Source organism: Cololabis saira, chromosome 13 (assembly GCF_033807715.1).
Source record: "Cololabis saira isolate AMF1-May2022 chromosome 13, fColSai1.1, whole genome shotgun sequence".
NCBI classification, from domain to species: Eukaryota; Metazoa; Chordata; class Actinopteri; order Beloniformes; family Belonidae; genus Cololabis; species Cololabis saira.
Window position 1 is genome coordinate 21569851 of NC_084599.1, and position 23768 is coordinate 21593618.

General features: G+C 38.7%; 1 protein-coding gene across 1 annotated transcript in view; it reads right to left on the minus strand.

Annotated features, from left to right (window-relative positions):
- Positions 1-23768, minus strand: part of LOC133458404 (voltage-dependent R-type calcium channel subunit alpha-1E) — a 121234-nt gene that overhangs the window by 89639 nt on the left and 7827 nt on the right. Inside the window, exon 2 of the mRNA XM_061738258.1 lies at positions 2507-2773. Within this exon, the coding sequence (XP_061594242.1) occupies positions 2507-2773 (267 nt within the window). The remainder of the gene's footprint in view (positions 1-2506; positions 2774-23768) is intronic.

The following is a 23768-nucleotide window of genomic DNA, read 5'->3' on the forward strand; positions in this document are numbered from 1 at the left end:
CAGTATCAGCTAAAACATTGAGTAAATAAGATGCTGAGACAAACTTGAGTTTGAGTCCCCAGATTGTTTTCATTTGTTTGGATTGGTTTTTAACAAATGGATGAGAATTGAAATATTGATAAGAAATCCTCTATAGAAAGGGTAGAATTGATTTTAATATTTCTCCAGTACACAGTCAAACAATTATTAAACAATTTAAGTCATATGGAGGAATTTCAGGGCATAGAGGACAAGGGTTCCAGCCTGAACTGAACAACCAGATCTCTATTCCTCAGATGGCACTGTGTTAAGAACCACCATCCATCAATATATCCACATCAATAAATTACTTTCAGAAACTTTTCAAAAGTGCAATTCAAAACATTATTGTAAAAGACATTTAAAAAAAATCATATTCATCTTGAACCAACAAGTACCTCTCTGAACTTGGAGGCATCTGGCATGGCAGAATATTACATTGAGATTTCATAGCAACAAAGCTGTCTAACTGCACAACTGCAACATCTGCCCACATTGTAAAGACATGGACGGAGAGGACGACGGTGCTAAACTGGGCTGTCTGCAGCCCTGAACTGTCTCTAGTACATAATGTTTGTGGAATTTTGATAGAAAAAAAAATACAATTATGACTCCAAATTGTTGCACAACTGCCAACAAAAAAATAAAAATTGAACTGCTTCCTACCTTGTTATCTTAAAATGCTAGGATTCCTTCTATTATATAATATTGTGTGGCACCTGTGGCCTTTTTTCACAGTTGTCAGACATGAAATAGGGTACAGAAAAGGGGAAAGACATGCAGCAAGGTGCCACAGACCTGGACTCATACTGCAGGAGGACTGCAGCATCCATACATGAGGTGCCACACAACCAAGTCAGATGGCTGAGGCACCAGAACAGGTTTTAATTGTTATAAGAAGGAATGGCAACATTTAGTGTCCCAACGTTGTTTGGGGGGAATGTGTTTGGGTTCATGCTGTCTGGAAAGTAATACAGCCAAAGAAATGATGAGACCCCCCTCCCTGACACACACACACACACACACACACACACACACACACACACACACACACACACACACACACACACACACACACACACACACACACACACACACACACACACACACACCACCCCACTTTATTACAACTTTTTCTGATCTGGCGTTTGGTCAAATGACTGTTGTATCCCTGAGTGTGGTGTGATTCATACGTTAGTCATACTTAAAAAAAATGTGTGTGCTGTCCATGGTTCTGAAAAATCTATAGTGGACAAAAAAAAAGACGCTTTGGGAAATATATCTGTTAGGAAGTTTGCTTTCTGTGAAATTGCGCACCACCGTGAAAGTAATGAGAAGTATATATACTCGCTTTGCTGGGCCACTTACACACTGTTTTGTTCTAGGGGGGGTTTGTTGGGAACAGCTTAAGGCCAGTGGTGGACAGTAACGGAGTAAATTTACTTGAGTACTGTACTTAAGTACATATCCAGAGGATTTGTACTTTACTTGAGTATTAGATTTCTTTGGTACTTATTACTCTTACTTGAATACATTTCCAAGACAAATATTTTTACTTTTACTCCAGTACATTTCTAGGAAGGCTGAAAAGTACTCGTTACTTTCAGGTCTGCTCTTTTTTCTTCTTCCCTAAAATCCTATTGGACACAAGCTGTTTTTGTCAAAGGAGGAGACAAGACAGACATTGGGAGACAGTTTGTTATGCTCTATATTGCTATATTGTACTGGTACATGTCCTTCCTGTAAAGTTAAGTGACTTCAACATTGAGTTATTGAAAGCAGAGATGTAGTTTTTTGTAAAGCAGTGGTCTTTGAGGGGGATCCAGACTTAGTTGGATGGTGCAGGTTCATTTGGTTTCAGTTCATGATTGTTAATAAACTCTGCATCATCTGCTGTCCTCTTATGATCCCATTCATTTGATTTGTTTTTGGTGTTTCTGCAGGTTTTATATAACATTGTGGTTCTAAAAGCAGCACATCAGTGCAGCTGGTTTCAAAGAGTTAATTCTCAGAAACAAGAGTTAAAAGATCCTTAAATTAATTTAGAAAAAATATAGTAATTTACGGATGTGGAAAATAAGAAATTTACTCTTACTCTTACTTTTACTTAAAGTAAATTTAAAAGCATTTACTTTTGGATACTTAAGTACCTTTAAAAGCAAGTACGTTTCTACTCTTACTCGAGTAATATTTTGACTGAGCTACTTTTACTTGTAACGGAGTAAATTTTGACCAGTAGCCTAGTATTTGTACTCTTACTCAAGTACTGGGGTCGAGTACTCTGTCCACCTCTGCTTAAGGCTGATTTCTGGTTCCACGTTACACCAACGCGGAGCCTACGCCGTAGGCTACGGCGTACCCTACGGCGTAGGATCTGCGTCGATATAACGCAGAACCATAATTCAGGCTTTACTTACCTTTTATTCCTACACGAGTCTATGCACATGCATAGGGTGAGTGCGCAACCACCTGGTCAGAAAAAGGATATGGCCACTCAGTGATTTTCTTGGCGTACTTCCTGACCACATTGTCTTCCCCGAAGATGAAGAGGGACCTGTTGACGGTGAAGCAGTTCTCCCGGACGGGGATGGGGTTGTACAGCGCCATGGTGCGGGCGCGCTGCGCCTTGGTCTGCTTGAACGCGGGGGAGATCCCACCTGTAGACGCGGCCGCTCCATCGCGGGGCCGGTTGCGATCGGACCCTCCATCCCCTGAACTCAACAAACCGGGGACGTCGTCTCCGAAACGGGCCATTCTGCCAAAAAAAATAAAAAAAATAAAAAATAAATCAAGCAACACGGGAAGGAAGACGGGATGATAAAGGACAGGATGGTTTTGGTGAAAGCAGGGCGCGGTGCTGCTGCTCGGTGCGCCAGGAGCAGGGAGGCAAGATCCTTATTAGTTTCAGTCCATCATCGCGGGTTCATTATTGTTTAAACTTCATAATCGAACAGTCCATACAAAGGGAAACTCTGTCAAAGCACCAGAGACAATTCCCCCTCCTATGAAGTATATGCGTAAAAAAACAAAAAGCCCACAAATCCAAATACTAAGTGAAGTCCTGTTCATTTGACAGTCCGTCGTCTGAACAAAAGCCGTAAAAAATGATTCATTTTGTCCCGTTGTTTTCACCCAAACAATAAAAGCTCAGCGCACAGCTGCAACAGGTCATGTCATGAGCATCCTCAGTCTCCTGCGCGGAAATCACAAGTGCAGGTTGATCCATAGAATCCTAAATAAAGCAGCAACAGCGCGCTGACTTCATTCAGGGCACATCACTCTCCTCGTCTTCTCTGTTGACCAGCCGAGCACGACTGCAAAGCCTACACGTCGTTACACGACCACGGGGAAACAACTTTGGTATTTTCCACAATATTTTTCCGGGAAAGAGCTCGAACAAAACAAGGTGTCAACCACGTGTCACATACTGTAGGGGGGAAAAAGACAATATCCCCAGTCCGTTGTGTCTGCAGTAGGATAAGCTAAAAGAGGCGTCTCATCTTTTCCCTCTGTGTAAGAGCAGGAAAGGACACAAGTGTGTCTCCTAATGCGACAGGATCAACACACCTCATATAACATCTGCCCAACCCTTTCAGCTTCCTCAGCGCGGATCTCATTACCAGAAAATCGTGTGTTGACACAAGGAAAAAAATAACATTGATTCCTGATTTCTTTTCATGCATGGAAACTCTCCTCCTAATGAAAACAAATAGATAATTTGCCCTCTATCTTCTGGTGATTATGTTTGCAAATTGCATAAGGCTGGAGTAAGGCATCCTATGAGCTAAAACCCCTTGTTCAAAATATTAATAGGATGTAACCTGTAATCAGTACTCGAGTTGTGAAAAAAAATCAGGGGGGATGGTGGATTTTATCATATGGGGACAGATAATTTGTGCTGATTACAAATAATATAATATATTACAAATAATAGCACTGACCAAAACACCTGCAGAAATACTACAGGAATGACATGGAAGCAGTTAAATGCAGCCTTCTGTAAGCTTTAAATATCCACTGGGCTTACATCTAATACATCAAAACACAACAATAAAAAACAGTTTTCTGAACTTATCAATATGATTCTGTCCTTCAGAGGATAAGTAAAATGGATCACTGCAAAAACTCAAAATCGTAAGATTATTTGTCTTATTTCTAGTTAAAATGTCTCATTTTAGTAAAAAAAAATCTCATTACACTTAAAACAAGACTCATCACTGGAAAAAACATCAATTTTCACCTGTTTCAAGTAGATTTTCACTTAAAATAAGTAGAAAAATCTGCCAGTGGAACAAGATTTTTTTGCTTGGAATAAGAACATAAATCTTGTCCCACTGGCAGATTTTTCTACTTATTTCAAGTGAAAATTTACTTGAAACAGGTGAAAATTGTCAAATAAGTTATTTTTCTGGTGTTATTTTTCTGGTGATGACTCTAAATGTTGAAATAGCAGTAAAACCACATTCATTGATGAAATGACAGGGATGGAAAGGGGGGATGACTTTGACCGTTTTTATTTCAGGGGGGATGCCATCCCCCCTCATCCCCCCTCAACTCGATTACTGCCTGTAATACTATCTAAATCATGCTGAGTGATTGCAGTTGTTGATGTTTTAATACTGAAGGTTTACTGGCAGCAATATTCCTTTTTGCATGTGTTGTGTCTGCATGGTCATGCCTCAGGGTAACCAACTGAATGCTGGTCACGCATCAGATCTGTTTGGGATTAAACACCTGTTGTGTTACCTCCAGCGCCAACAAGCCACTCAGGAGGACAGCAGCGAGCATCTTTGGCTAATTAAAGGGTTCTAAACCTGCTATTGTGAGTCATTATAGTGAGGGGAAGTCGTGCTGCTGCGTGCTGGCAGGAAATGATCAGACACTTTCCCCCATGAGGATGTGGTATTTCAACAATGGAAGTGTAAAATAATAGACCAATTAATATTGTCAGATGTCACATGCGGGATTGGAAAGCAGAAATTGAAGATAATTTCCTGCAGAGGATAAGTTTGGTGTAATTTTATATACAGCCCCCCGTATTGCTAATTCTTTTATATAAAAATTGTTTGAGGAGCAATGCAGAACACAAGATGCAAGCAAAAGCAAGCTTTAATTAAAGGAATTGGCAATCCTCAAGAAATGTACAAAAAAAAGAAAACCATGCATACACAGGCTGCAAACAGAAAATTGTCCAAAAAGTGACAGTCCACAGCTGAAGAAAATGCAACAAATAAAACTGTGACTTAAAGTAAAACTTATGGAATAAATCAAACCGGTGGCCTGGCTCTGTGATGGACTGTTGACCTCTCCCAAAACAGATGGGACAGACTCCAGCAGACCCCATGACCCTGAATAGGAAGAACCTAGTAAGGATGAAGGATGGATGGAGAGATGGATGGATGGTGTTTTGGCAAGAGCACACAGGGAAGCTGAACAGACAAAATATTGGGGCACAGAGGAAGGGAACGGTCTATATACACACACTAAGAAATGGCACAAAGTGCAAACAGAGAGACTTGGAAGACAAAGGGTGGAATACCAGAAAAAATATTAGCCAATGGGACAATTATTACCAAACCAAGGCAGGAACTAAATGTGGTGACCCCTTTCGAGATAGTTTAGACAGGCATCTCAAAAAGCATTTAATGCTGCGTGATTTATTCCAATTACCTACTTACCGGTATCTTGTTCGTAGGTTTATTTGAGGAGGTTCTCTAAAAGCCTTCTGATGTCTCTTACCTGCCAAGCTTGCATCACTCTCAAAATCCCAACCCCTTCCAGCTTCCATATATGCTTTGGTTCTGTGGATTGGGAGTTAAGTTATGATCAGCACTCCTTGTATCTCTAGTTATTGCTAATAAGTGGGGATGGATTAGATCAGGAGTTGGCTGAGTGAACTAAGAATAAAACAGTAGGAATGAGTAATCAACAGTGTTTAGGTGCTAAAATTGATGCTTAAGGGAGTCAAATGAGCAAAGGTAAGAGTAAAAAAAAAAACTGTCCTTAAAAATAATCAGGATATAATATTTCTGTTTCTTTTGCTTATCTTCTCTTTACCTGCATTTAAGAGCCAAAGAAAAGGTTAAAATTAAGAAGATTGTTGTTTTAAAGATACAGGCTCTAGAGGAAGCGGATTCCTCATCCAGACTTCCTGCTTCATTTTCTTACTGTGCAGACAAAGGATATCTATATCATCCTTGTTAGACAAATGAGAAAAATGAGAATCCCATAAGTAATCAATGCTCCACATCACTGCACTACATGGCATTTTTATTTTCATTACAATGATATTGGATGGATGTTTTTTTTTTCAGTTCCTAAGTTAGTTTCAGTAGATACTAAATAGCACACCAAATGTGTAATATTTTGCAGCTGAAAGAGCTCTCAAGAAGCATGATTTGTAATGTATTGCTAGGATATTCATATTTTTGCCTGCTTGTAAAGAATGAAAGCTTCTGGAACTTGTGATACTGAAGCCAAATATGTCACACACACACACACATATAGGAACATCATGGGGTATTTAGATATAATTTAACCCTTTAAAGCCTTACATATGAATGACACAAAAAATCCCAAATTTCTTTTGATTTGACGTGTTAATAATATATTGGAATCAAAATCACTTCAAGATTTTCTTTAAATAATGTCTAAATAATTATTTTCCTTATCATTATGAATACATTAAGTAAATGTACATATTTTTTTATTTGGTTGTTTTATTTTCTATAACCTTTTGGTTTGTATTAAACTTTTTTTTAATGTTTTTGATTAAGAGGATGTTAAAAATGTCTCAGAAATTCATATATCAAATATGATACATCTGGCATTATAAGGTTAACATACTGTTGAATCTAATCAAACAAGGTTTCAATACATTAAGACAAATGTATAATAGAACCAAGTCGTCCTTTGAAGACATGCTGCAAAAGATGTACGAGACAATGCCAGCATTTTTCCTCAGAGGCATCATTTTATAGCACAATTGAGAAAGCCAATACAAGATAAAATCCTGAAGCCTTCATCACATCATTTATCTGGGAGATGAAACTAATGATGATGAAAATGAAGACGAAGGAAAAAAAAACAAGTAACAAATGGAACCACAGGAGAGAGAGAGAGAGAGAGAGAGAGAGAGAGAGAGAGAGAGAGAGAGAGAGAGAGAGAGAGAGAGAGAGAGAGAGAGAGAGAACCATGACACTGGCACTGATGAGGATTTTGAGATGGCAGTATGACGAAAGCGGTGATCACTGGCGTGTGGCCTCAAACTCATTAGTGTTACAACACATTAAAGGCATTAAAAATAGACCACACAGTAGCATCAAATCTGATTTTGTGTGCTAAGAGAACACCTATGAAGACAAGCTTTAACCGTCTATTTAAGTTAAAAGAGAAATTATTTTAAAATCAACTAACGGTGTGAAAGAAATGTTACGTCCGGGATTCCTTTTGTGCAGCAGTAAGCAAGTGTTACGATTACATTGTTGTTGTGCAAGATGTGGAGCAGCCAAGGATTTTTTGGCTGAGAGGTGAGCCATGAATTACGGTAATTAAATGTTTAAAAGAGGGTGATTAGGGTGGAAGGGTGATGGGCTTTTTTCCTGGAAAGGGGCAGCAAGAGTGGTTACAGCCTTGTTGTTTTTAAATTATCACTCAAGTTAGTGGTTTGCTTTCTAATAAAATAAAACAGAGAGAAAAAAATAACGTTTTTATAATTAACCTATTATTGTTTTTTTTGAAGGTTTGTGAGTGAATCAACAGCAACACGACTCAGACTTATACACTCCACCATTGATCAAGATATGTTCAAGTCAAATTTATAACAAAATCAGTAGCACAAAGGCTCATACTTCCAATAAACCAACTTCCCTCACAGTTTAAAGTATCAGGTCCATTAGCTGCTAACAAAGCTTTCCTAGTATTACGCAGATGCTAATCACTATATGGACAAAAGTGGTTTAATCACGTTGTGAGAAAGTGAGCAACCCCTCCCCTTCTCTCCATCACCGGACTTTTTTAATGTGTGTGGCAGGGTGGAGGATTGGGCGTGGTCTGCGGGGGGGAGCAGCACACAGGTGTACCTGGTTCTGCTGATTGGGCCCACCTGTGCCCAATCAACCTCCCCACCCTGCCTGGCTTCATAACCAGTGGCTGCATACCAGAAAGGGGGCTGCTGAGTGGAGGTAGTTTGCTGAGAGGCTATACTCAATGTGCCATTTTTTAGAATACTGATTTTGCCTTCGCCTGTATGTCTTTGTGCTTTTTTGCATACAATAAAAAGCCTTATTTTTTGGCATTCCACGCTCTGCAGGGTCTCTCCTTTACACCTCATCACCCAGGTCCAGTTTGCCTGATCCCCTTGTACGTGGGGAGGCCACTCTGGTGCCTCACACACGTGTACAAAATCAAGCACCCATCCTTGCAGCCACCACTTTATTCTGAAGAGCTCAGTAATTTTAAGTGCAGTCCTGGGATTTGCAAAAACACAGTTTGTGCAATTTCATCCCTGCTGGATATTCTTTGGTCAACTGTGGGTCATATTATTTCAAATTGGAAGTATGCAGGAATAAGAGAAACTCAGTGGGAAGCAGAAGACCACGTAAAATTGCAGAGGGGTAGTGGTAAATGTCCGGGAAGGTGCATAAAAGCAATACATTACTCTGCTGATTCCATAGCTGAAGATTTCCAAAACCTTCACTGGCATATGTGTAAGTACAAAAACTGTGCTCCAACAGATTCATGCAGTGCGTTTCCATGCTGAACAGCTGCCTGCAAGCCTCACAACAACAAGCCAAATGCCAAGCTTCAGATGTAGAGGTGTAAAGCATTCTGACACTGCAGTGCCCTGAAAATGTGCTTGGTGGAGTAACGAATCACGCTTTTCTGTTTGGCAGCCAGATGAGCAAGTCTGAGTTTGGCAGATGTCTAGAAAATGTTACCTGCCTTACTGCACTTTGGCAACTGTGAAGTTAGGTGGGGGAAGTATGGTATGTGGCTGCTTTTCCAGGTCTCTTATCTCCAGTGAAGGGCAATCTCAATGCTCCAGCAACGCTCTGCTTCTAACTTTGTGGCAACAGTTTGGGGAAGGCCATTTTCTATTCCAATGAACTGCTCCAATGAACAAGAAAGAACTATAAAGATATAATTTTAAAGACTGTAAGAATTCGACTGGCCCGTACAGAGACCTGACTTTTACAATTGAGCATATTTGGGATGATCTAAGACAAGAACGTGAGCCAGGCCTTCTTGCACATCAGTGCCTGACCTTGTAAATGCTCTAGAGAATGCATGAGCACAAACTCCTACGGATACACTCAGAAGTATATACTTTATATTCTGGTCAGTCATCTTCTTTTATCCATATAAGTATGCAGTTATGAATGTTTTTCTCCAATACTTTTGCCATTTTGTAGTCCCTTATTTAAACAAGTTAATACATTTACCTATACTGTTGAATACTTTTATCATAAACCCTTTATCAAAGGCATCCTGCCGTAGGATAACTAGGTGTGAAAATATAGTTTTGAACAGAAAAGCTGACACAAAGACACAAAATATGTGTCAATATGTAAGCTAGTAGGTAAACTATTATGTTTGAAGGTATATGTAATACCACTTTGCTTCCTATTCATCTATAAGTGAGAGGTTTAAACTAACGTGTATAATAAAAAAAAAAAAAAAATTCCCCTCTTTGCTCTCAGTTGGCCTGGATATCTACACTGAATAAAAACAGTTTTTTTCACAGGAGTGGAGGAAAGTCTAAAAGCTGTGGTTAAACCCTCCAGGTATTCTTCGAAAGCTTAAGTTGAATTAAAAACGGCACATTACATACAGTATGAACATTTGAATTAAAAGACAATATACATAACCATGATAACAAAAGATGTATAGGGTCCATTTCCAAACAACTAATTTAAATTCATACTCTCGGCATGTTGCCAATGTTAGGGGCTGTTCTATAAGGAATATGTACATATAGCTCACGCAAATCTAGCTCAGGAATGTGGGGTTTACTAGGTTACCTTCTGGCATGACAGCAGCTCGACAGACCCTGTTCTGGTAATGAGACTTACTGCCACAGGACTGAGGCTCCAACAAAGATTTGTATTCAGAAATAGAACAACCGAATGGAGGTACCTGACAGGTTTTATGTGAAACCTGGTCATTATTGTCTCCTTCAGCCTATAATGCGGAGACAAAATTAGCTTCTCACTCTGACAAAAACAGTCAGGTGAAAACCAACACATTCAGCACTTGTTTGTTTACTTGGTACATACTAAATATGAAAAGATGAAAACATTTTCCATCATTACACAGGTTCATCCCTTTAACTGTGACATATTTCATTATTTTCATGACAAAGTTTTCTTTAAACAATGTTTCCATACAAACCCAAATAAGACTACAATAAACCCATTGCAATGTCAACAATTTCCTCTGTTTGTTTGTTTTTTTACTTTTGAGATTGGAGTTGTAAGGACAACAGTCTGTGGAGCAACCCCAGACCCCCCCAACCCCCTGCCAGCTCTTACAGCTCTTTCAGGGGAGTTCCTAAGGATATACAATGTTAAAGAAAAAAGATTATTAAGTCAGGTCTTAAAGTTTGGAGCTATAAAGAACTGACAGGTTCCAAATGTCCCCTGTTCAACAAACACCTCACACAGGACATCCATGGTGACACAGTCTATAAAACTGGTTGGCCAAACTCTCATATACACACTAGTACCCTTGGAAAAGTAATGGCTTGACCAGTAGTCCACAACCAGGATGAAAAGTGCTTCTGCTGCCTTCGACTAACTCGGCTTCAGTTAACGCTGATAACCTGCACTAACTCATATCTTTGACCTTAACCCTTAAAGGGGCACTCTATGAAATCCTTGGAAATTCACACATTTTTCTCTGTTATATTGTTTATTGACTATTTTTAAGGTTATCGTCAAGTTTGATTTATTTTTAAAAATGTTTTAAATATTTTATTTTTATATTTTCTGAAGAGACCATATATGATGTCTTTAACGGACCCCCCTAATATTGGAAGTGAACGTGTATAGTCTTTTGAACCATACCCCCTAAAATTGAGGCTTTTGGGCATATTTCTTCTGAAGGGGCATATCTATTCAATTAGGCAGGCTGGTGATAGGGACTATATTCTGTGAGACTAGGATGGACACATGGTATTTTAATCTCTGCCGTGGTGGCGCTAGTTAAACCAATTTAAAGTTGGAAACTTAATGAGAATATGGAAATAACCCATATGCTCCTCCCCCAATCCACTTTGTGTCTCGTATCTGCGTTATATTCCTACCAAAAGACATTCTATCTACAAAACACATTTTGTGGACCTAGATTACAGATTTAGAATAGGTCAAAACAGCAGCTGTGGGGTCCTTCAAAAACCGTCTCCCAATGTGCCATCATCAAGCTCTTCCTGTCGGAACTTCCTTGCTCAAATGTCGCGCGACATATAAGTATAAATGAGCCTTTAGGGGTCGCATCCTCTATAGCACATGTTTCTGTAGACCAAGCTTGAATAAAAAACTTTATTTATAAGAACATTATTTGAACATAACCACAACAAATAAATAACAGAGGAGTCCCTCCACCCCTCTTCCTCCCCTTCCCCCCTCCAGCCATCTTCCTCTCCCTCCTCTCTGTCCAAGTGCTCCTCCTCTCCTCCAAGTTCCCCACCTCTCTGTCCTAGTACAACACCTTTCCTCCTCTCCGTACCAGTCCTCCATCCCTAGGCAACTCTCGTATGGTACTCCATGAAGCAGTTCTGCTCTGGCTTTAGGCAGAGGTGGACCTTGCACACTGTGCAGATGATATTTGATCTCATGACTTTCTCCTTCCGGCTGCAGTTCTTGCAGGTCAGGCGGTTGGAGTTGAACTCTGGTGCGTGGAAGAGAGACTGGTCAAACCGGACCCCTCTCGACGGCGTGCAGCTGCGGTGTCCACGTCTTGGTGTTGGCATATCCGTGCTGACGGTCGGACCATTTGCCGTACGTACGTCGCTTTGGATAAAAGCTTCTGCTAAATGACGATTTACATTTACATTTTACATTACATGAATTGGAAAACTGTGCACATATGGACACTCTATCACTTCACCTGAAGCGGGCATAAGATCATATATGGTCACTTCATTCCTGGCCAGTAGGGGGCAAAAAATCGTATATAGTCTCTTGTCTTTTTAGCTAGCTAAAATTACTAATTTCACCAATCCTATGCAAAAACAACCTATCTCATCCTTTACAATGACTGTTCACTTGCAAAAATTAGTAAGTGTTACCAACTTGCAGGAGCAAAAATGAGCTTCTTCTGCTCTGGGGAGAAAGAGGGAGGTGCAGATTCTCTAGGTCTGTTCTGATTGGTCAGACATCATGATGACTATTTTTTTTTTAAATTTCTGATCTGTGCTGATTGGCTGGAACAGGTGTCTTTCTTAAAGAGGCGGCTTATTTTTTTTTAATTTTCTTAGAAAAGTTGGTGGGGAAGTGATCATATAAGATCACTTGACCCTTTAAAAGGTTAATATAACTATTTCAACTGTCTTAAAAAAACTCCTCAGGACTCAGAAATTGAGGGTTTTTTCAATTTGTCAATTTTTCACTCGTTAGAGTAGTTGAACTTTGTAACTATTTAGTGTTTAAACTAAGTTAAAACATTTCTTTAGAAAGCAAAAAGCATAAAAAAAGATATAGAGACACCGTATGTCTGAATCTTAGGTAAGAAATCCATCTTTTTTTTTTCTTGAAATCGTGTACAATGTGTCCCCCAGGCTAAAGAGGAGAGACCATTCAGCCTGTAACCAGCACACAGTTCAAGTCAGCATCCATGGGAGCACATTACGTAATATCTGGGAAGTCAGATGTCTTTACTATGTATTAAGATTGAATCAACACAATTAAAAAGAAATGTATGTAACAAAAACTAAGCCAAAATGAAGAAGCAGTGTGGAGAAAAAAAGTAATAACTTCCTTTATCAATAAGAATTATGAGGGTAAGTAGCAGCTGGGTGCTGCTAATCAAATGTACATAATTAACTGAAACCACCTCTGTAAAAGAGGAAGGTTTGGCAGTTTGCTAGTATGGAGCATTTGGGTGTGATTTAACGAAATGTCAAGATGGAAAGACGTAATTGGTGAGTGCAGAGAAGTGATTGCTGCTTCCCATTAGTCTGAGAAAGGTTCAAACACTCTGGTGTCCATCATTCTACACAGAAAAAAATAATTATACACAAATGGAAATATTTCAAGTATTTTCTTGAGGGGTTTGTACCTGAATAAGAAACATTGTAAACTAATTTTTGGTGACACAGAGAGATAGATGGATGGTGATAAGGAATATGAGTGTATCTCCTTACTCTGAAGAACACGACTGCTGACAGCCATAAAAGTTTCTTTAACTGTGCAGGTATACAAGAGAGGGGAGATCACAACACATTCTGGCAGTGCACTGACAACATGCCAGCATCATTTGACAGTGTAATATTTGTTTCTATGGTGCTTTTTTATAACTTTGTTCCTTTTACTACTACATTATTACAACCTTAGAAGCAGACACATTTTCGATGAACTTCAGATCACAGTCTGCAATTTCACTTCCATGAAGATATTGAACCCTTTAATTCTGAACAGCATTGACTGTAGCAATAACATGTACCAGTTTTAACCACACTGTGTGTAACTTTGCTTGTAAGTGTCTGTGAATTGTATTTTATTTTTGTCTGTCACTACCAGATTAGTCTCTATAGCAACAAGATACCCATGACGAGATTATAAGATACTTCTACGTACATTCCAGAGTGCTGCAAATATAGAAAAAAATAAATGTTTCCTTACCACAGCATCATATCTCACATCCTGCATTTAAAGTTTGTGTAGTAATCCTGATGTTTATTACACTGTATGAAGATGTCATTCAGTGTAATGAGCATTGCACTATTAACACACACAGTTAAAAATATTACAAACAGACCCATAATTTATGTTAAAAAGTTTCAAATAATTTACTGGCGAGTATTTCTGTTCTTACATCTGAGACGGTGTGATGATCAGAACATTACCGGTGTTTTATCACAGTAATTTAACAGAACTAGGTTGAAAGGAGTCCTTTTAAGATGTACCGCTGCTTTGGCAGCCTAGAAACCCAGTTTCACTGCAACCTAATGTGGTACACCTTTATCTCCTACAGTATGTGTGCTTGCATTTAAGACAAATATTAAGGGAAATACTCTGCTACTTTCCTTGCTAGTGTGTATAATAGCAGGAAGGGTGGGGGTGAAGAGAAAGAGTAACTCCAACACAACTCCAATGACAGAAGAGTGGGTGTAGAAAATATGTAGGGGAGCTGCACCAAAAAACTTTCTTGCTTATGGCAACAGGAGAAGAAGAGATGAATGTGTGCTGTGTTAAACTCAGGATTAAACCAGGGAAATCTGATGTTTGTGTTAAGGCTAATGAAAGCTATGCAACATGCTGACAGATCTGGCAAATTAACATCAAATTCAGATTCAGTTAAGGATTAATGAGAGTAGATTGTTTTGTTTAATTGGTGTTTCAACATTAGTAATATTAGTACTGGGCTAGTTCTGATTAGAACAGTATTGATTGTTACTTTTTATTTTTTCCCCACCTATCAACAGCCTGCATCTACACGTCCTAGTGTCATTAACTTATACTGCATATTCATTCACATTATTTTAGCTGTTCTCATTAGCGAGTTTGTAGATATTGAATCATACTCAAGGCTCCAAAAACCTTAAATAAAACTTTGAAAGTTGACCAAAAATAAGTCTTTGTGTTGCTCCATGTACTGGTGCCCGGAGTTAATGTTTAAACATCATGCAAAAAAGTTTGGGCCAAACATAGAGAGACCGACACACGACAAAGCAAGAGCTATTGATGTTGGGAGATAAAGGGTCCAGGGGATTGGGCTATATTTAGCTTCATTGAGATGGTAATGGTTGACACATGAAAGGACTTTGGTGTGTGCTTGGGTGTGTATAAATAATGTGCGGTAAATGAACTACAATTTGAATTTTCTGCTTTATACATGGGAGGTGTTTTTGATCATATAACCAGGAATAATTACAAGTGGGTTTGGCATCAATAGTCATCTTTCTGTAACAACACATCCTGAAAATAGCAGCACTCTTGCTTTCTTTCCTGGCCTTGATCAGCACCCAAAGGAAATATCATAAAACCATTTACCCTGCATCAGTTTCTCTCCTTGTCAGTCTTCCCCTCCCGCTTTTAACTATCTCTCCAGCTGTCCTTACTCCGTCTCCCCCTCTCTTTACCCAACCCAGATTTCTGCCTTCAACTGTTGCCTTCTCCTACTTGTTTCCTAGCAACTGAACTGACGTGCCCCCTATTCTCAGCCCTGCAAATTTGGTTGTAACTCTGGATTTTATACAACAACCTATATAAATCAACGTTCCCCAGAGGGAGTTGAGTAATGTTTGTTGTCTCCAGACCAATGACTCTGACCACAAGCATGTTGTTAACCTGGTTTCCACCAAATTACAAATGTAGATATGTTAAAGGTAGGGTACGCAAATGTCTAACCCAGAACACTTTTTGTCGTATTCAGTGAATATCTTCTTCCCACTCATTAGCTATCTATGTCACAAGTACACTATGCGAAAAATAAAAAGTCTTCATACACAACTCTGGCTGTAAAGTTGAAGCAAACAGACAGGGAACAGTCTGCCCTACAAAACATAACAAACACTGTTCCAGCCAATCAACCACTGGGGGAGGATTAGTGCGTGTGCAGTTGGCTTTGCTTTATAAATGAGCATTCACTGAAGGGTGTGTTGTCTTTATTAGAGCAAGGGAGTGGGAGGCTTGCTTGCCATATTTTGTTGATGTTTTGTTTGAATATCAACAGATGTGATGTCATCCAGGGGTCAGTTTCACAAAGCGGTTTATGTTGAAACTCTGAGTATGTTGAACCTGAACTCAACGTCAACTCTCTTTCCTTCCCTGCAACAGCCGTGTTGCAGTTTTGTCTGAATGTGTGGTTGTATTCATTACATGATTGTACTAATATGTTCAGTTCTAGCCAACTAAAATAGGAAAATTACTTCCGATTACTTTGCATTGCCATGGTTAATCACTGTATCAGAGCTCCACTGATAATGCATTGATAGTTGCAGTAACTCTTTGGAAAGAGACCTTGACAAGTATTGCTGAAGTCAGTTGCTAAAGAGATGGTGCATCATCAGTGTCCTCCAGAGAGAGTTTTGAGGAGAAATGAAAAAAAAAAAAAAAAACCTGCTCAAGCTCAAGGATATACGGTGAATGCGAACAGATCAATTTAAAAGCATGTTTACTAAATAGAGAACCAGCAACATCGAGAACTTAAAGCTCTTATGGAAGTGGATGACAGTTGATGCGCGAAAAGGCGTCAGTGATCAAATTAGGTATTGTGCAGGACTTTACGTGGACAGCCAGGAAATGTCACTGCTGAACCTTCTGACAGCAATAGACGCCACTTCCTCCAGCAGGCAAAATCCAGTCGGATATTATTTTAAAGGTTATCTTTTTTCTGCATGTACATGCATGTGTGTTTCTGCTCTGTATAATAATGCTACTGAATAAATGATGCACTATAAACAAATAATCGTCTGTTGGTCTTGCCTATGCCTAAATGAGTTTACTTCAAGCAACACAAAGGAACTTTTGCAATTCTGTAGCTGTGTGAGTCCCCCCTGTAGATGTGCACGTTGGACCCCTTTTACAACACAGTCCAAGATGTACTCATTTGGTCTCTTGCTCAGTGGCTCCTGTTTTCTCTTATATCATTACTTTCTTGAGCCTCTTTCATCACCTCTGCCATGATGTCAACTTAGATCAGTGAGATAGTTTCAAAGCTGCTGCTGACATAATGTCATGAAGAGTCCAAAGTAACTTTGGACAGTGTTTGTCAATAGCAGGGACAGGAGACCATGAGAACTAGATGACGCTTCCTGAAAGTAATCCTTCAAATGAAATTGAAACTTATAGGTTTACTTAAAAAAACTCATTTGTAATACTTTAAGATTAGTGTGTAAGGTGTGACATGTGTCCTTGTTGTGACGACTGAAAACAAGCTAACCATCAGACGAGGTTAAATCACAGGAGCTACACACATTGCAACAGGGTATATGTGTGTAACTTACTTAAGCCAGATAGGATTGTACACCCGAAATTTCAGCTAAGCTATGGACATAGTCCTTGAAACAGAAATGTGTTTTCAGGTTTCAATTTGCGCCAAATCTAATGTGCTTCCACAACCAAGAGCAGGGTGTTGCAGAACCATATTAAAAATCCTAAAACTGACTTTGACTTTGGAGCAGCTAATGTAAGGATGTTTAGATGAAAATGTTACAATTCAGACAGAGTTTGTTTTTTTACCAATTTCAAATAAGTATTAGTCTTACATCCTTAGTACTTACATCCTTTGAAGTTGAATTCAGATTCACTGTAATCATTTTAACGTTAGAAAATCTGAAACACTACATATAATAGAAATATAGGTGTATGTATATATTTAAGCAACATTTCAGGTAAATATGCAAAATAAAATATTTTCAGTTTGATTAAATAATTAAGCTACAGACTTATTGTTGTCAGTAACCCCACAATAAAACTGTAACATCCCTGTTGTTTATACTTGGATTGATTACTGTCTATCAGTTTCAGGTTAATGTGAATTACCCTTTAGTTTATGCTTGGATTAAAGTTACTGACACTAAATACATTGTATAAGTGATTAAAAAATGTTATCAAACTATTGGGATTCACACAGTGAATTAATTAATGGAAGATACAATGAGAGAAATAATGGAAACATCTCCCTAAAAGGAAAACTGAGAAAAGCTCCCCAGAGAATTGGGATATGAGACTGTTGTGCTGAGCAGGAGCCGCCATCTAGTGGCTCAGCCACATCATTTCATGGGATAGAAATTTGATCTGAACATAGGGACTTGGGATTTAGGAACATTGAACAACAAGTGCTGCTGTTTTCATGTACTAAATTTTTTCAGGATTTTTACCTTGTTTTTAAAGGTAAGTTCTGGCATTTACTTCATCTCCATTGTCTTTCCCCTTTCCCTTTCAGTGTGTTTAAAATGAAGATAAGAAGGCCAGTTTCATGTTATTTGTCCTCTTTTTTGGTAAAAAGAAAACAAAAAAAACTTCCTTTTTTAATATGCCAATTTTTTTCATATTACTACCAAAAGTTTGGACTTTTTTTAATGTTTTTAGCTAGAAAAAATAATCAAAATAATTGATCGATTTGTTTCCAAAAATGTGGACACAGCATTTTCATTCACCCAAGCTGGGGAAAAAAAGAGTAAAAAAAATCACATAAAGAACTAGGAAAAATGTTAAGATAGAACTGCAACCCTTTCAGTCTAGTAAGATTGGTTAAAAAAGGGGAAAAAATGAATGAATGAAATGAAAAACAAATTATCGGTGAGTCCTTGATGCTGAAGTCATTTCTTTCAAATTAATCATCCATTTTATTGTTTATTTTAAGGTTTATATTAAGAGATTCCATTAGTCCATATATCTTGCTGGATCAAAATTTGAGTGCAAAGAGAGTTAATCATCAAAAAGATCAATACTGTCAACAGGCAGCTGTAAATTCACTACCTGGCTGTGCCAAAACTGGCTCGTTATGAGCAGATGGACCATAGGTTAGTGGATGACAGCGTACCCCAGAGACTGAAGGAAAGGCTGCAGTGTGTGAGTGATGCAGGGCAAAGAAAGGGAAGAAAAGAACCATAAGCCTCAAAATCCAGAAAGATATTAAAATGGAATGACAATACCCCTGTTTGTATATCTGTGTGTTCACTTTGATTAGACACACCAGCTGCACATTGAGCAGGCTTGATTTTTCACTCAACATGACAGTACATCTCCACATCATCACCTAATGGCTTCTTAAGTGGCAGCTGCCCCGAACTGGCAAACATACTGTGCAGACAAATTCAGCTCAAACTGCGGTGAATCACCAATACGATGGGTTACAGAAGCCTTCTGGAGGGTGACACAGTGCTAATTTAGCACATGCAGGATCAAATTAAAGTTTCCCTTGAGATGAAAACTATGAAAGAATGATTCATCAGCTCTCTGTTGTTTGCAGTTTCTGTCGATGTCTTTATCAATGTTTCAACACACTGCAGGGCTAAAACATGCCAAATGAGCCTTGCAACTTCCCACGTTGTTTTTTTTTTTAACACAAGTGTCTCCATATATATTCATGATTAATTCCATAATTTGGCAACTTGTCACGTGTGATGCATCACGTTCTTGCTCTTATTCTTTGTCTTCTTCAGGAATCTGTCTTTTGTATTTCTCCTATCTTATTATGCCAATTGAGATTCTTTTTTCAACATATTTACACATTTTTAACCAAGACAGACAATTGACTGCATGCACAACTCCACGCCTGTGCCAACAGCAATTCCCAGTAGCTCCACTAGAGGTCCCAGTTATGACACTGGAACCCCAGTTGGCTGCTACACTGGATATTGATGACAACTGAGTTTGCTTACCCAGCATCCTTCTACCCATTTGTCAGAACTAGTCCCTCCTGGCACTACATAAGTCATGCAGCTGCCGTCCCCCTGGTCTTGGGGGTGGAAACGAGATGTAATGAATATCTTTCACATACACTTCAGGTATGTGTTTGGCTTGTTCCCCTGCATATTAGTCTCTAAAGGTGTGGATATCAATGCTGACCACATACTAACAAGCCCATCATTAAAGTGTAAATTCAATACAGGGGCCAAAAAGGCAATTTAGGAATAGGCAAAGCTGCCTGCTAAGGCCAATTTGGCTGAATGCATATGCAGCTGAAAGAAATCCTGCACTACAAAGGTACTGCTTGCTCCAGGACGGTAACAGCATTGAACTCAGAGTGCAGCACAATCATCTTTGATATTTTAATCTGAGACTGAGAAAACAACAAATGGGGAATAAATTCAAGGTCTTTGACGGGGTGACACATACATAGGCCACCCAGCACACATAGTAACTTTGAAGAATAATTTACATTTTAAGAAACTGTGTTGTCGTTTTGATGTGATGTTAATATATTCACAATGAAAGAAAAATCGTGGAATAAATTATTTGATTTGACGTTTTTGCATTCTGACAACCAATAGGGACATTTAGGAACCTAATATCTTCCTCCCTCATGTTAGACTAATTCTTCTCAATAGTGGGTTAAAGGTGTCACTTATTTCTCTGTCTGCAAATGCATTTTCTGGAGCAACAGGTTTATGTTGCTTCCTGTGCTAAATGGTTTCAATATCACAGGAGCAGATTGCGAGATCAGTACAAAGCGCTCAAAAACTGTACAGCCGATCTGCTGGAAAAAAATAAATACATCATAAAAGTATTTATCTAGAGTAAATACGGCTAATCTATGCAGCAAAAGAAAAAGAATTAATATTTTTTCTAGTATTTGCTTAACTGGAAATGCCTTCCAGATCAATAAATAGCCTAATAGAGTTCTTAATCAGTGTTTTGGTTGTTCTGACAAACTCAATTTTCTGGTTGTGTATTTACACATATAGCACAGTCTCCTACATTCAAAGTAAAGGCAGTGATATTGCTTGTAGAGGGGGACTTATCAGAATTACACTGGCCATCGATTATTAAACAGTTAATAAATGTTGATCTATGGAAGAGCCTGCAGGCCATATGCAGGTGGATTTGGTGGAACTGCATGCGTGTCTAAGCCTCTCTGAATTTTGGATGTGCAGTAAGGAATGAGCATGTTGCTGTCAAACAATGTTGAATGGGACGAGCAAAGGCCGTATTTCAAATAGGATTCCCAAAGAACATGTACAGTAGCTTGCTTCAGCTAGGCAAGAATGAGAATGCAGACATTCACAGTGGTGCTGTTTAAGGAAACGCTATACTGACATAATGTGGAAGTCACTAGCATTTCTCTACGAGAAATGTGATCATGTTGTTCTCTGAATAACTTAGTTTTACAATTTATTTAGAAGAAAGAAGATTTGTCAGTTGTCTCTCCACGACGGTTCTGCAGGTTGAAATTATGTCAACATGGTTTTTGGTCTTTGTTTTCTAATATTCTTTGCTATGAAGTCTCTGTTATGCGTTTTGTGGTTTTTAATTGTTGTTTTCTCTGGGTTTTAGTTCTGCTTTCCTCTTCGCTTGTCTTCATCTGTTATCTCTGTTGACTATTCCCACCTGTGTCTCACAGCAGCCACCTGTTAGAGCTCACTTCTTATGTGTACACATTTCTCGTTGCCTTTGTTTGCCAGGCTTCTTGTTATGCTTTTCTGTCTCATGTCTGCTCATCTTTTAGGGTGTCTTTGAAGTCCTCTGTGGGCTTTTTTTTCTTTGTTATAAATAAAGATCATGATTATTTGTCACTCCTGGCCCCCTATCTAATGGGTTTCCAACTCTTGCATGTGTAACAGCTTTTCCTCCAGTTTTCTACTCTCAATATAACCCATTTTAAAAATGTGGCTTTCTCATATCAACTTTGGGAAAGCTTTGACTTTTCCTCTGGTGTCATCATGAGGTCAGCATCTGTAAAGGCAAGGCAGTGAGATGTTTCAACAGATTGTCAAAAAATAGAGTATGTTTGCTCCCTTGGGAGGTTTTCCATTTTCTACGTCAGGACATCATCAGATGACTGAAATTACAACTTGGCCAACTATTTTCTGATAACAAACATGGCTGTAAAGCAAACTGAAATTACATCTGCAACGTACAGATCAACTTGAGCTTTATCTTTGTGAGCTTGTAACACACTGACAAAGCACTACAGAGCTAAAGTGTTGCCTTTGACTCGGTTTGGTGACAGCAAAGATTGAAAGGAACATGGGGACAGAGAAAGGAGGATGGATGATGAAACAAAGACCTTTAGCTAGCTATAAATTAATCAGGGTTGCTACAATTACATGTATCACATTTTCTTTTCAAAGTGACACAAGAAGTTCTTGAAATATCCTTCACCATAAAAAGCGAGGAAAACCTGAAAGCAGCAATTTAAAAAAAAAATGTATATTTTAATGAGTTAAAGCGATATCAGTACATTTGTAGTATATGGTTAAACAAATTCAGATCTGTTTCTGTTTCCCTTTGTTTAGCATCTCAGAGCAATATTTCCATAGCACCATGTCCTGATAGATCACACATCTTTGAGACTCATGAGCTCCCTCCATCACTGTGATGGTCATCAGCCGTGTCAGTTTTGCAACAATTTACCAACCAAACACAAAGAGACAGAAAGAAAAGAGGAGAGGGAGCAGGGAGGGCAAAGTGAGAGCAGGGGGACGTCATCCCATCACAAATGCAGCACATAAAAACAGAATTTGTCATAAAATAAACATGTGTGGTGGAATTTTAAAAAAGGCCAATGGTTTGGACTGAATGAGGTTTTTTTTTGTTACAATTACCTCTTTTCTCACTTAATAAGAGCGCTCTCTCTATTCTGCATTTTGTTTGACAGACACATGGTTTTGTATGGACGAAAATGGCTTTTCAGCATGTCATCATTAATAATTCACTTGTGACAAACAGCTCTGACATTTAAACTGCGCTGTGGTGTCTGTCTGACACTGACAGGGAGACAATAATGAAGGAGAAGGAGACTGATACTGGGAGTGACACATTCTCTTTCGGCTGTGTGTTTATGCATTTAGAAAAGTTCAGGCCTGTGGTAAACTGTTGAACACCTAACTGTTAAAGTACTAACGGGGAACACTGGGATAAACGTTAAAGTAATCATCAGCTGTCCCCCCCCGACTGAGCTTAAGTAGGTTACAACAGTTTCAAGAACAACAAGTCAATTGATTTAAGCAGAAGTGAAACTCTTAGCATTTAGTTTTGATGATTTGGACTTCAGTAATGCCTGTATTCAAACAGTTTTTTACTTTGAAGGACAAACGCAGATGTGTGAAAGAGCTTCAGAAACAGTTGCTTCTTAAAATTACCTGTGTTCCCTTCTGTGTATTTGTCTGACCTGCAGGTTCGACAGTTTGAGAATAAATTGATGTTTGAGACAGTCTGGGGCAGTAAAGTGCACACGCTAATGCTTTGTGAATAAACAAACACAGAGAGATGCAAACAGACTGGAACAAGAAGCTGCGTCAATGTTTCTCTGGCTAGAGGACTGCCTGGCAACCATTCAATACCATGTAACAGTTTTTTTTCCACACCTTACAGCAGTCAATTTGGAACATTTCTGCAAAAAATAAGAAAAAATAAAGAGGTAATTGTAAACCGAAAGCATGCTTCACAACTGACACTGCTTCCCTGAAACATCATGTTAAAGAGGTCAATAAGCTAGACCTGGAATAGCACGAGTTACTTACTGACAATTACAATATCATTAATTAATACCGGTCAGAAAGTCTCTCATTTGGAAAAAAAAGGCAGAGGTACTGAGCAGATGCTCTGCAATGTATGGATGGGTTTCAGAAGCAAAATGTTTTTGCAGCCTCAAAAAAGTCTATTTAAAACAATTTCCATTGCTTTGTCTTGCCATCAACATTGTGGTATGCGGATTTGAGTTTATTTATTCCTTGTACTGGATCTTTTACTTTTGTTTTTCAGGACTTCAGTTTGAAATATACTCCTAATCTTAGTTTCCTTTACTTCCAGATTTTTTCCCTTTAGTTTTCCCGCCTGCAATATGTAACATTACATTACATTACATTTAGCAGATGCTTTCATCCAAATGACCACTCTCCTGATATATTTGTCTGCATT